General features: G+C 39.3%; 1 protein-coding gene across 1 annotated transcript in view; it reads right to left on the bottom strand.

Moving 5' to 3' along the window:
• Positions 1-1,199: 1,199 nt before the first annotated feature.
• The window catches only part of polr3a (polymerase (RNA) III (DNA directed) polypeptide A), a 55,844-nt gene continuing 41,809 nt past the window's right edge, over positions 1,200-15,234 (bottom strand). The window contains exons 22-31 of the mRNA XM_050059645.1: positions 14,666-14,752; positions 13,253-13,335; positions 12,157-12,327; positions 10,519-10,612; positions 10,256-10,348; positions 6,536-6,700; positions 6,209-6,373; positions 2,946-3,077; positions 2,127-2,259; positions 1,200-2,045 (exon numbers count right to left, since the gene is read on the bottom strand). Coding sequence (XP_049915602.1) covers positions 1,897-2,045; positions 2,127-2,259; positions 2,946-3,077; positions 6,209-6,373; positions 6,536-6,700; positions 10,256-10,348; positions 10,519-10,612; positions 12,157-12,327; positions 13,253-13,335; positions 14,666-14,752 — 1,272 coding nt within the window. The 3' untranslated portion in view covers positions 1,200-1,896. The remainder of the gene's footprint in view (positions 2,046-2,126; positions 2,260-2,945; positions 3,078-6,208; positions 6,374-6,535; positions 6,701-10,255; positions 10,349-10,518; positions 10,613-12,156; positions 12,328-13,252; positions 13,336-14,665; positions 14,753-15,234) is intronic.

A 15,234-nucleotide genomic window follows, 5' to 3' on the forward strand; every position in this document is an offset into this window, starting at 1 on the left:
TGCATTAAAACGTCATAGTATAGTATGTCGTTTAAAACTGCATAAAAAAGTCATAGTATAGTATGTCGTTCAAAACTGCATTAAAACGTCATAGTATAGTATGTCGTTTAAAACTGCATAAAAAAGTCATAGTATAGTATGTCGTTCAAAACTGCATTAAAACGTCATAGTATAGTATGTCGTTCAAAATTGCATAAAAAAGTCATAGTATAGTATATCCTTCAAAATTGCATTAAAACGTTATAGTATAGCATATCGTTCAAAATTGCATTAAAATGTCATAGTATAGTGTGTCCTTCAAAATTGTATTAAAACGTCATAGTATAGCATATCCTTCAAAATTGCATAAAAATGTCATTTGTATGTCCTTCAAAATTGCATAAAATAGTCATAGTATAGTATGTCGTTCAAAATTGCATAAAAATGTCATAGTATAGTATGTTGTTCAAAACTGCACAAAAAAGTCATAGTATAGTATTTCGTTCAAAACTGCATAAAAAAGTCATAGTATAGTATTTCGTTCAAAATTGCATAAAAATGTCATAGTATAGTATGTCATTCAAAATTGCATGACATTGCAATAGTATAGTGTGTAATTTAAAATTGTACAAAAACATTATAGTATGTCATTCAAAACAGCATAAAAACGTTACTGTAGTTTGTCCTTAAAAATGGCTTAAAAACGTGACAGTACAGTATGTCGTTCAAAATTGCATAAAAAGGTCATAGTACAGTATGTGTCAATAAGTCACAAAAAGTCATGGTAAAGTTTGTCATTTAAAGTCATGGTGTCGTATGTGAGAGATGTTACAAAAAGTCATGGTAAAGAATGTTGTTAAAAAGTCATAAAATATTATTTAAAAAAATGCTAGTATAGTTTTTCATTTATAAAAATCTTATATATAGTATAATCTTATATATCTTATTCATATCTTCTAATAGTCTGTGAAAAAGTTATACAAAGTCATTGTAACATATGTCATTTAAAAAGTCTTAATATATTATTATTTTTAATATATATATTTTTTTCTCAATAAAGTTATAGTTTAGTATGCCACAACTGAAAAAGATTGGAGGTTGTGATGATATCTGACATCTGGTCAATAAAGTTTCTAAACTTTATGTTACTGCATTTAGAAATTGAAGGATGCGCTACTCATTGTATATACACAAAAAATACTTTCCCATGATGTCGTGGGTCATATTTTTTTATTACATTATATATACATTTTAGGAATAGGCTTCACACAGGATGGAAATGTTTTACCTCAATGAACCCCTAATGATGTGAATCTCGTACGAAAACAAGCACTTTTCAGAAAAGACAACCTGAAGTGGGTTTTGCAGTGTGAATGAAAAGTCTCAAAGCTGCAATGCTAAAAACAAGACTTGTATATTTAACCGAAAGAAATGAAGTCTGCTTCATGATTAAGAGGTAATCTTTCTCAAGTCTGCTGCACACTTGTTCAGTGCTACTACACTGAGGGAACATAAGATTATGTAACATCTTAATAACACAGGAAACACACTGTTTTACAAACACATAAAAAGCCAAAAAGAACATCAGAGCATCTGAACTGTTCTGTTCTCTCTTAACACATTACCTGATTTGAACTGAAATAATAAGCAATTCCACTTCCTCTTACATGCTAACGAACTTTATGTGTAAGATGAAATACAGCGTCCACATAGTCTGTCAGCAACAGTGTTGCAGCCAAAATAACAAGAGGCTGTATTCCAATTTCCTGTTAGATCCCCACAGAGGAAATCATCTGACACTTCTGCAGGCACTTCTGTAATTGCTGAAGATAATCTCAAAATGTCTGTAGACAGCAGGTCCTGAGGAAAAAAAATCCTCCTTCAAAAATCCTACTGCTGTTGCTTCTCTCCTCGCTGCTATGTGATCAAAGGAATATGGAAGTCTGGGCAGTCAAAGAGGAGAGGCCTTTTGACTGGAGAGGGATCCTTGTCCGCCTTGTGTAGGAGTTTAAACAGTCCTGTTCCGATATTCATTGGAATCCCCATAATGATGCACTCAGACACACCTGAAAGAAGAACACAAGACTTGTTAAGATCCAATCAAGAGTGGAGTTCAAGTTCACAACAGAGATGAAGCGTCAGCTCACCGCAGACAGAGTCCTTTTGTCCGAAGTAGGCGGCATCAAAGAGATGATCGGCTGTTTTCTCGAAGGAGGCCAGCATGAGAACGCTCTCTTTCATTTTGGCCAAACCAAACCTGGTGATTCCAAGGATCTCCCCCTTTATGGACAGAGGACAATACAATAGGTGAAATACAGCAGAAATGCAATTCAGTCAGGAACACTTAATTACACTCCATTTGCAGTATTATATTTGGCCATATGGCTCTGTTCTGGGGCCTCTCTGCCTTTCCACAGGCCTACGCAGAAAGCCTAAGGCGGAGAGAGCACACCTCTCTGCCCATCCACATGCTTACGTAGAAAGCCTTGAGGCAAATAAAGCACACCGCTCTGCCCTTCCACATGCAAACGAAGAAAGACTGAGGCAGAGAGAGCAAACCTCCCTGCCCTTCCATGCGCCTACATGGAAAGTCTAAGGCAGGGAGAGCAGCAGCAAAGACCCCCCGGGAACAGAACAGAGCAGCATCAGTGACAAACAGAAATTACATTGATAAGTCAGGCACAGCATGAAAAGGAGGAGCTGGGGTGGAGGCGGGTCACAAAGCAGCTTGCAGAAGGAGCAGCAACAGTAGGTAGGCCAGAGCAGTTTAAATAGGGCGCCCTGAATGAAATTTACCAATTGGTTGCATAGAAAGGAATCATGTGATCAATCAGCTGCTCCATCAGTTGATTGGGCTGTTTGAGATCAGCTGGTGTAGCTGGGATGTGAGCTGAGCTTGACATTGTGTCCTGCCTGAACTAACGCCATGCTCAGTTTAAGAAACATCAAGACTGTGATGGTCATACCTTGTAGGACATGAGATCTGCAAGAAGCATCACGTGGCGCCGGTCGATGCTCATTCCGTGGTTCACCATGGTGTACTGAATCTCGTTGATGATGGTGGATCTGGCTGCCTCGATACCCAAAGTCCTCTCAACCTGAAAAAATACACAGAGAAGATTGTAAATCAAGCAAGCCTGTTAGAGATTTGATTCTCTGCCTCAACCCGATTGGGCCCGACCTAGTGATGTCAACAGTTAACCATTAATTGGTTAACTGCAGAGAATATTTTTCGCCGGTTACACGTGTCAGTCTATAATGGTTTTCAAATGTTTTGTTTTCAAGGCACACCAAAGGGCCAAAATCTCAAGGCCCCTTTTTTTAATATTTTTATTTATATCTCTGCACAATAGCCTCTAATAATGTGTGTAATCACTCTTATCATGATGTAGGACAATAAAAATAAGAAAAATAAGACCTGTAGCTTTTGTGATGCTGTCTACTGACTTTTTTTCCTCTTTTCTTTCAGTGGTAGGTCATCTTAGCTGGTTCTTTGTTACTCTCTGAGGCTGTTTATCTCATATTACAGTTCAGAGTCACTGACACAAAGCGTGTTATGGCAAATCTTACTGCTGTCAGACGACAGCATGCACATGAAACTGAATGCTGATTTCAGAGTGAGTTGGCTAGTGTCTAATATTTTGTCTGCCCCATTCATATCAATGGAGTAGACCAAGTATAAAGACTCAATAGTGTGAATAGTATTGAGTGTATAGTTGTGTCTAACTTTAGAACTTTATATTTTTCTAAATTTGATATTTTGTCTTTATTCCATAAGTATTCTATTGCCATTCAACTTGCTTTTCTATCTGTGCTTTTTGACCTGCTGTATTGTGTGAATTTCCCTGGTGTGGGATCAATTAAGTTTTATCTTATCTTATATCCACGTTATTTATAGCCCTGTGATGCTTCAGAGGGGTGTACCACAAAACGAAATAGCTTAGTGAGGTAAGTTGAGTCTACAGTCACAGTTTTCAGTGTCACAAAGCTGCATGGATACCTGGAGAGGACCAGTTTATGTTCTGACTTTCGGTTTTAAATTGGCTAAGAAATGCCTTTCGCTCATCATTTCCTTTGTGAATAGCATCGTTCTATAGTCAATAGTCCATCTATGAGCAAAACAGATTCTCAGCTGAGGGAATACATTATAAATGCACTTAGTCCAAATTGTTGAGCCCCCAACAGCAATGCCACCAAGTAACAATAACAGTAACACAAACTGTGCACATTACGATGCATTCTTTTTTTTTTTTTTTTTTGCTACAGGATGCTACAGTATATCATTTTTTTTTTTTTTTTTGCTACAGGATGCTACAGTATATCAGTGATGCAGAAAATAAGAGCAATTTTATTTGCAAGGTTGTTCTAGCTTTCACTGAAATACTTGAATATGTTTGCGTTCTCTGACCATTTGCCCATGCTAGTTCTAAAAAGGAGCCTTCAATAAAATCACAAGTAGCATTATGCATTAAAAGTTCACTATATTGGGGCGTCGGTGGCTTAGTGGTAGAGCAGGCGCCCCATGTATAAGGCTGTTGCCGCAGCGGCCCGGGTTCGAGTCCAGCCTGGGGACCTTTGCTGCATGTCATCCCCCCCTCTCTCTCCCCCTTTCACACTTAACTGTCCTGTCCATTAAAGGCAAAAAAAATGCCCAAAAAATATCTTAAAAAAAAAAAAAAAAAAAAAGTTCACTATATTATTAATCAGAATTATGTTGACTTGCATATGAACGTGCTTAAGCTTACAAAGAAGGTGAGAATTCAATTGGGTGCATTGTACAGATTTTGGTCATGCTTGTTTTTAATAAATAGAGGGACAATTACTCAATCTACTGTAGTGTCAGTCTTAGATTATGCCAATATTTTGTACATGCATGCAGCTCAATCCACACTAAATTCACTTGATACAGTCGACCACAGTTTCCATTTTATTTCTAAGAAGAACTAGAATTTGGTGATACGGCTTTGTTCTGGGGCCTCTGCCTTTCCACAGGCCTACACAGAAAGCCTAAGGCGGAGAGAGCACACCTCTCTGCCCTTCCACATGCAAACGAGGAAAGCCTGAGGTACAGAGAGCAAACCTCTCTGCCCTTCCATGCGCCTACATGGAAAGCCTAAGAGCAGCAGCAAAGACCCCCAAAGAACAGAACAGAGCCATCATCAAAGACAAACAGAAATGATATTGGTAAGTCAGACACAACATGAAAAGGAGGAGCTGGGGTGGAGGCAGGTTGCAAAGCAGCTTGCAGAGGAAGCAGCAACAGTAGGCAGACCAAAGCAGTTTAAATAGGGTGCCCTGAATGAAACACCAATGTGAGCTATAACAGAATGTTGGATGGTCGTCTCTGACTGACAGAAGGGAAGAACATTGTCTCCTTTTTGTTTATCCCTTAAAACTCCTCAGATCAGTACAGAGCTTGGTAAATTAACTTTTAGTTTCTTCGTCCCAAATAAATGGAACAAGTTCCAAGAGGTGTTTAAATTATACAGGTACGTGTTCTTATAACATTTCAAGTGTATGCTAGATGATGTGGTTGTTCCTGCTTTGGTTAACTGACAGACAAGGTTTTCTACATATTACTGTTTTTATTGTTGTTGTTTTGTATCCGTCCTTTATGGCAGACTCTATTCTGATTATTTCACTTTTTCACTGTTTTTTTTTTTTTTTAAATTTTTTATTGTTGTTTATAATTCTTGACAAATATTGCTGCTACTTATTTGTTTATATGGACTTTTTTCATCACTTTATTGCAGTTGTTATTATATATGTGTATCCTTCAAGCCCATTGAATATGAACTCAAGGCATTCCTGTAAAAGAGCTAAATCAATTTTTCCTGGAATAAACAATGGTTGATGATGAAATGTGGTATTAAATTCCTTCAAACCATCACCTTGGATAAAGTTTTTATGCTTTGTCCTGATTTGTTTTAAGCTGTGGGTATATCACTGCTAATAGAACACCAATTAGAAAACTGGTTAATCCATTTGTATTTCTGATGGATGTTATTTAATTTGGGGATGCACCGATTTATCGGCTAAATATCGGTATGGAACTGAATTTCACTCAAATTGTCTTGACCTGTATTTATTACTGAAGCAGGCCAGTTTGCAGAACACAATCTGTCACGGGTATCAGATTCAGTCTCAGAATTCATGCGACAGATGTGGAACCAAAATAAGGACGTATACAGGGCTCTAATCTGAGGCTCTGATCTCTTTTTAAAGTTACCTCATAGGTGTTGTTTGAAGTGGTCCTGTTTCCATTCACTCCATGTGTTGCCATGACAGCTCTCAGGTTGTCTCCCTCCACAAGCAGTTTGTACTTGTTCTTGCCGCTCTGTTCGTCTATGTGAATGACAGCGCGGGCCACTTCAGGTATTCCTTGGACCACCACCTTTCAGAGAGAGAAAAGAGAACAGTTAAAACAAAAGAAACTAACACTTTACTTTGTATTTAGGGGCACAAATTTAAGAGCACCACATAACGAACAGTATTCTGGGCCTCACTTAGTAATTACTCTAATTATCAATTCAAAGACAACCAAATAATCAGTGACCTTAGGAAGTTCCTCTTTTAATGACTGCAGCACGTAGTACATGGAGCTTTTGCTGTTCTCTCGTGGAGACACACACACAACCGCCTCGCCGTGCACAGCGATGTCTCCTGGTTTCACTCGTAGCTTAGACATGCAGATGGAGTAACGCACTGTTTCTGCGTTTACCTGAAAGAAAAAACAAAACAAAACATTTGTTGTTCTTAGAACACAACCCAACACCACTTATCTAAAAAATCTAAATGATGTAGCTGCTTTTGTTAGAGCAACAGAGCGCAAACTTGATGTTGCATTATGTGATGAAAGAAAGACTTCAGTGCCTCTTCAGTGTCATTGAAGTTTGTTTTAACTCCAGAATCAATGATAGGGTTCACAAATGCTTTAACTTTTATAGAAGGTTGCTGTAGACTTTCTGAGATCAGATTTAAAGCTTTTAAGGATCTTTTGAAGACCTCAACAAAAGTTTAATGCACTTTTCCCAGCAGAACGAATGCACATTAGGGCTGAGCTTTATGTTTAAAATCAACTGAACAAGATCAATAAGGCCTTTTTTTCTGGCCATTTTTGTATCTCCATATGACATGTACACAGTATTAATTTGGACAGCTATGTTAGATTAAGTCTTAGTTTAAGTCTTGAGATGAAAATGCTTATTAGTTTTAGTCATATTTTAGTCATTTTTATTCTTCATAGTTTAAGTCAATGAAAATTCAAAAGGTTTTAGTCATTATGTTTTTTATCTTTAAACTAATCCAGTGAGGCTAATTCATATGTCAGAAATTAGAATCAAGGTGACAGGTTGTATAAAAATTTCATTAAGGCAATTTTTTTCTTTACAACTACAAATTATTTCTACACTTACAAACTGTCATTTCTCCAGCAGCTTTTGATTTGTGAGCTCACACTTACTAATCATCATTTGAAAAGCTCAACATCTCTATTCATGGTCTAAAAACTTTGACACCACAAATAACTAATATGACAACTAAGGTTTGTCCCCAGGTTCATTGTAAACTCTGACTCATCGATCTCACTGTTAAGAAGAAGAAAAAAATAACTTAATTAAAGCCTGAATTCTTTCTTAATCTGCAACATGTCAGTCTGGAGATTTAAGCTAGTGTCCTCTCACAGAGTTGGTGATTAAAACTAAACTTTCATTTCTGTCAGAGAAAACTGATCTGAGCTCAGTCTGTTTACTTACAGCACAGCTACACTCACAGATAACTGAGCCTTCCACCTGCCTGTCAAACAGCATCAAACCATAAACCTTCCCGATACAGTCCCAATCTGACTGGAGTCCTGCGGAGATCAGCTGTGAGGAACAGTGGCCAGTGGCTGCTTGCGCCGCTGCCATTAAGCGGCAGGCAGAGCTGCTAATGAACTCAACAAATCCATTCAGCAGCTCCACCATCCACAGTCAGACACACACAGCTGATTATTTACTGCTGAATTACAGCTCGCAACTCGCACCAACTGCTGATGCTGCTCTGGTGTGAGTGTATCTGCTGGCTACTGAAACATCCTGGTGCAGACTACTTACTGGAGTTTACCAGCCTGTCTCTCATGCAGCTTTGAAGATAACTACAAGCACGGCCGTTCTTGGCTTTCGATGTCGGATAGTACCACTAACATTTTCGTCACATCTTGTCTCACCAGCAAAAATGAAACATAAATTTTATTATCAAGATCTATTTCTAACTTGTCATCGTCTTGTTTTTGTAATGGAAAAAAAGGTTGTGGATGAAATATATTCATCATACATTTTGTCAACAAAATTAACACTGCATATGACTCATCATAAATTAATCTAATTAATGGCACAGACATTGAACTGTGTCCCACTGTTATGCTTTACATCAGATAAAACTATGTCTATAAAAAAACATTTGAATTTATATATTAAATGTTAATTACAATTTGCTTGGGGTTTTTAATTTTGATAACTCTGTGATTTTAATAGGTTCTTCTGATTGTTCTCGCACTCATAGAGTGGGCTATAGTTTGTTCAGATGTTTTTGTTTTTTTTATTGGATAAAGCCAGCAACATATTTACCTCCGCCAAGGAGGTTATGTTTTCGCTGGCGTTGGTCTGTTTGTTTGTCTGTTTGTTTGTCTGCAAAATAACTCAAAAAGTTATGAACGGATTTTCATGAAATTGGTGAATAATGAGACAAGGAACAGATGATAAAATTTTGGTGGCGATCGGTTGAAGCAAAGTGAATAAAATAATGAATAAAGTCTATCGTCTGACAGCCTCAGCAGCAATTCCAATTTCTAAAGACGGTGAAAATAGCGCCATCTGGTGGCCGGAAAGCACGTCTTGTTCTACTTGCTAAATATTGCTGTAATTCCAAAATTGAAATTACTGTTCTGTGTTGGGAAAAAAGAAAGTGAAAAATACAAAAAAACATATTATATTCTGTGTTGGTACAAAATAAAAACGAAATAAATACACCACAGTGTCTCCATGGTGAAGGCATATATAACCTAATAATGATAGTGATGCAAATAACCTAATTGTGATGCAGGCTGCAAAATCTGATGCAGAGGGGGAGGGAATATCACCTACTTGGCGAGATCTGCACTCTCTGAGTGCTTTTCCTGTTATCTGTGTTATGCTTAAATGTATTTTCACAGCAGCACAATTAGCAATGAGTCAGAAAACTGAAAAAAGTTTTTTGTTTTAAAGCATTATCATAACTCTCTAACAACAGGTGAGGGTAGAATGGAGCGTGAGATGGATCAGTGGTTTGTTGCGGCTGCTGTAGTGATGCGGGTGCTGCGCCGGACTGTTGTGGTCATGAGGGAACAAAGCCAGAAGACAAAGCTTTCAATTTCCTGGTACATCTGTGTCCCAACCCTCATCTATGGTCATGAGCTCTGGGTAGTGACCGAAAGAATGAGATTGGGGATACAAGCAGCTGAAATGATTTTCCTCCGTGGGGTGGCTGGACTTAGCCTTAGAGATAGGGTAAGGAGCTCAGACATCAGGAGGGAGATCAGAGTAGAGCCAGCTCCTCCTGGAAAGCATTTTTTGGGGAGAGGGACATCTGGGCTGCTTTGCTTGGCCTGCTGCCCTCACAACCAGGCCCCGGATAAATGGATGAAAATGGATGGATGGACTAATTGTCATTGTTTGATCAAAAGAATCAATACTTTTTCGATACCACATGTTTAAACAGATACACTCTCCGTAAATGATACATTAAATAGTATCAAAAGTACGGAAGTTAAAAAAAAAAAAAAAAAAAAAAACAGATCTACTTCAAACCACATTGTAATTAATATTAACATTATTACAAACGTGTTTATATGTTCAATGACTGTGTTTACGTTGTTAATAAAAAGGGAAAAAAAAGGACCTAGGACTTTTTTTGTTTTATCTAAAGAGGTATCGAGTATAGTTCTTTAGTGTAATATTGAAGTTTACAATTCTGGTATTGTGACAAGTACTAACCAAGTTAATTGCTGCAAAGAGGTCTGGGAGAGTGAGCAACAGTGATGCCTCCAGATTCTCAGATGTCAGCAATTACTTTACGACTAAACACCATGTTAAACACCGTGTTATCATGACTGACAGCAATGATGGCCAAACTCCAAAAATACCAGCCAATCTGTAACAAACTATAATGAATCTTTAATCAAAGGGTAGGTGTGAAAGCTGGGACACAGTTGAAATATTCACACTGTGTCAGTAAAAAAAACAAAGGAAAGCTGTGGTACCTCCAGTCGCAGCAGGCGTATTCTCTCCAGAGACAATTTCACCAGAATAAAGCAGTCGTCGGGTAGAAAAACCTCCTCTATGTACTCAGAAATCTGTGGAGAACAGCGAGAGACCTTCATTACAGCACAACTCTTCAACTTGTTCCTGACTCTCACAATGACAGTTTTGGAAACACTACTGTCTTTCAATTTAATGTCACTCATTTACTAATGAAAGAGGGGAAAAAAGACACAAGTTTAAAATTTGCTGCAGATTAGAGTACCTCGCCGAGAAGAGTTTTCTCGATCCTTCCCTTCACCAGCCTGGCAAAGTCGGCGTCGTCTTCCACATCCAAATGAGCAGTGATTATAGGGGTGCTGAGTGGAGACAGATTATTCAAAACTAATTAGGGATGTGTTCATTACTGTGACACAAAGAGACGGTTTCTGTGTCCCAACAGAGCTCATTTTGCTAAACAGACTATTGCAGTGTCTAAACTATGGACTCAGGCAAGTGATCAACATGTTTCATTAAGAGTGGCTCAGGCCAAAAGCTGCAGCAAATGTCAAGCATGAGAACTACTTCCATCCTTCTCCTCCTGTGCTCATATGACAGAGGGAACATAAAGAAACACCTCTGTAATTACTAGAAATGCTCAACATTGGATTTCCGCCATAGGCACTTATTTTTTTCCAACAAATTTCAGAAACATCAGGTCTCTCCTGCAGCCTGTTGCACCAGCTATACACAAGTTCTCTCTTAAGTTAGGGTGCAGAGATGCACAATCCTCCACCATGTTCTGGGTCGGCCCCTGGGCCTCCTACCAGTTGGACATGCCCGAAACACCTCTAAGGTCAGGCGCCCAGGAGGCATTCTGATCAGATGCCCAAACCACCTCAACTGACCCCTTTCAAGGCGAAGGAGTAGCAGCTCCCTCTGGATGTCTGAGCTCTTCACTTTATCTCTAAAGCTGAGCCTAGCAAACTCATTTCGGCTGCTTGTTTCTGCAGTCTCATTCTCTCGATCACTAAGCTCAGGACCACAGGTGAGGGTTGGGACGTAGATGGCCCAATACACAGCCGTCATTTAAACAGAATATTAACTCCCCAGGGAAGGACTGAGGGCCCTCTTTCTGTCTGTGTCATGTTACAACTCTGGTGGAAGCATGCTGGTAATCTGTCATGTTACAACTCTGGTGGAAGCATGCTGGTAATCCTCTGCTCATGAAAACAAAAGCCTGAGGATAAATCAAAGTCATCATAAATGGCCAAGGGGTGTAATTTATCAGGAAGAATGCACTGGCGGCACAAAACAGTGTAATTTGCTCCTCCTCATCCTTAAAACTATTCCACCTTTCAAAACAATGCACCATGACAGCCATTTTATGGAGGACTTTACACCTACTAAGGTCTTGGTGTAAGAATTAAGTTTTAAGTTTTGCCTAGTTGGAGTTATTTCAGTTGGTGCAACCCTCAAGTAGTGCGTAAACTTTGACCTAAGTTAGAAATAAAGTTCAAACTAGGCTACGTTTGAACTTTTGCATAGCTGGTGCAACCTAATGCTGTAGTAAACACAATATGCCTACTCTTACTGTGACGGCCCACTGGCAGATGCAGACATAAAATACTATGCTTTTGAAAAAGTACACATTTGCTGGCAAACTAATTTGCACATAAAACATGCCATATTTATTTTTATGTAACATTTTCAAACAAAACTGGAAACTGACTTTAACAGGCTCCCTGAGAAAGTCCTGACAGTAGCCACAACCAGGGAAAATCTGACCTTTCTGGACTAATTAAAGTCACATCATTAAACCATCATCATCTTATCAGCCTGCATCAGTAGATGCCGACATTTCATTTCAAGGCCTTTATTTGCTGATGACGTGCCACTATTATCATGTAATTATATATCATACCTGATGTTCTTGGAGGCATTGATGATCTCTTTGATGCGAGGCACCCCCAGAGTGATGTTCATGGACGCTACGCCAGCAAAGTGGAAGGTTTTCAGGGTCATCTGAGTACCAGGCTCTCCGATGCTCTGGGCACACAGAGCCCCAACTGCCGAGCCTGGCTCCATCTGAGCTCTATACGAGTGAACACATAAGAGACTGACTCAGCTTTGATTAAACGGACACTTAAGGGACACTTGGCGGCTATTACACAAACATTATCATCATCTCAACGGCCTTTCAATTAGCATATTTATGAGCATGCATGTGGGAATAAAACAAGCCAAGGACTAGATGAAAACTATTACAGAATCTGCAAGAAGAAGACAATGTATAATATAATATATTGCTCGATTCTAGGGCTGAGCTGTCCTCACTCTGTCTCCACCCTGAAGCCCTCTGTGGTCCTCATCCGCTATTTTATCTTCTTCCTCATCACCATCATCCATCTGAATATTACTATCTGACCTGTTTAAAGCAGGCTGTCTGATTTATGAAATGATACTTGTTGTGAATGTTTGTGTCCTGCAGGTTTCACCACATTTTCCTCACTGCTTCTTGGCCAAACAACTGGTCATGAGAAAATCAAATCTGTTCCAACGTCTCTCAACAAACAAAAGTTTAATAGTAAATGTGATTGACACAACTTTAGGCCGTATTCATTTTTCCAGACAAAAAATATGAAGTTGGTGTGCAAAGGCCTTCGTACCTGTGCACGGTACAGTGTGGGTTTTCGGAAAAGCAAAGTAGTTATTTTCCAGTGTCACCCCACTATACCCCTAGTCTTACTTTTCCTTGCTTAGTTGGACTCTGTGTCATTATAATATTTTCGCCCAACTTCTTACCTCCTATTCCAAGAGGCACATTCTGAGCCACCTAATTGCAAGAGGATGTTGTTTACTGGTAATCGCAGTGGTCTTGTTTTTGCAGCTAGAGTCACAGTTTCTGAGTATGTAGGGACAAAATCAAAAGCTCTTCCCTTAAGAAAAACAAAAACTTTTGCTGAGAATGGATAAGTAAAAATAACATTGAGCCTTGGAATAAAATGAGAGTCTTGTACCTCATGTACTTGTCTCTGCAGGTTTCCAGAAACCTCTCCAGCTGGGTGGGGGTTATGCGGTCCAGCTGATAAAGAACTTTTGGCTGCAACACAAAAGAAGAGAGACAATCATTAGGTTTCAGATATGGCTGAGCTTGAGGCCCCAGTCCAATGTTTTTTTGGCAGATTTATTTGAGTCCTGTCCCGACAATGTTGATTAGCTACACTGTTTGCTAAATAGTTCTTGACAAATGTCTTAATTTTGTGCTCAAAGTTAAAAACAGATGGTTGTTGCTTCAATGGGAAGATGGCGTATGACTATGGTAGAAGCTGCAGGGCACAAGTCATCCTCCAAGCTTGCACTGGTACAATCTGCTTCTTGACGTCTGATCGGCAAACCAGTTAACATTGCCATGAGCTAATGGCCAGATATGTGTTTTTGCAGAACATTATGATGTCACAAAGAAGTCGACCTTTGGCCTTTTGGATAAAATGAGATAAGAATATGATATGAAATGTAATCACTTCATCATTTTATTCTGTCAGACATTTGTGTGAAATGTTGCCATAATTAGCTTACAACTTCTTACGTTATGGCCAAAAATATGTTTTGTGAGGTCACAGTGACCTTTGACCTTCAACCCCCAAATTCTAATTAGTTTGTAGTCGAGTCCAAAGTGGATGTTTGTGCCAAATTTGAAAAATTACCTCAAGCCCTTATGAGATATCAGGTTTATGGGAATGAGAAAGACGCAAGGTCACAGTGACCTTGATCTTCGAGCAGCAAATTCTTACCTGTTGAAATTCCCGTGAGGTGTTCTTGAGATATCGCACTCACCAGAATAAGATGGGCGCAAGATCATAGTGACCTATTATCACCATAATCTAATCAGCTCATTGTTGAGTCCAAGAGGATGTTTGTCCCACGTTTGAAGAAATTCCCTTAAAGTGTACTTGAGATATTGCGTTCATGAGAATGGGACAGATGGTTAACCCAAAAACATGCCTCTGGCTATGGCTATCACTGGCATGGGGGCATATAAAACTACCAGAGCTTGTGGAACGTAGCAAACTGGCTGCTCAGCAATCTCCCAGATGATGAGGTGTGTGCAGTCAGCGCACATCTAGAGCTGGGGTGTGTGGTCTGATGACCCTCAGCTCATTGGGGCCCTTATTTCCAGGTAAAGGAGGCTCCTAATCATAACTTATGTGCTATCGCTATCCTTGCTAGTGATGTTGACCTTGACAAAAACGCCACAACAGCACACTGGTTGTCATAGTAAATTGATGGATTATGTCTGACTAATAACCAGACCCCCATTCTCTGTTTGAGAAAGAACGTTAACCGTAAGACATAAAGTAACCCCAGCTGAAGAGGGGCTTTTAAGGATATTACTGCATTCGGCAAATGAATCCACCATGTTTGCCGCCTACCTCGCTGGTGCCGTTGTCGTTGATGCCATACTTGTCCCTGGTCTTCTTGATCCTTTCTGCGATGCTCTTGATGAATTTCTTTATCTCCTACAGTTGAGGGAAGAGATTTCAACAGTTTCAGAAATACTCAAAAGGCTCATTAACATTCATCAGAACAAAGAAGTTTGATCACATTGTGTGCTGATTGACACATGACACACTGTCATGCAGTTGTTAGATATTACAGTAGCAAAGAATGCAAACTCCCAGTAAATCACATTAAGCAATCTCTTTAAAAAATCTCCAGCTTCAAAGAGAGCAGTCAGATGTCACAGCACGAATCTAAGCACAAAGGAGAGCAACAGTGGAGTTGTTAAATAAATAATCAAACTGTTCCAGCTCTCGCTGACACACCATTCTCGATTCAGTTAAAAAGCAATTCCGCATGCTTGGCCACTGTACCTCCAGGTACTTCTCTGAGCCTGTGTCAGTTAACTCCTTCACAAGAGAGGGGAAAGGTTCACATGTGTTACTGCCAGCACAACCCATTAACCTCATGTGCTCTGGAAAATCTGCCATGTTATTTCTCA

This window comes from Epinephelus moara, chromosome 13 (assembly GCF_006386435.1).
Source record: "Epinephelus moara isolate mb chromosome 13, YSFRI_EMoa_1.0, whole genome shotgun sequence".
NCBI classification, from domain to species: domain Eukaryota; kingdom Metazoa; phylum Chordata; class Actinopteri; order Perciformes; family Serranidae; genus Epinephelus; species Epinephelus moara.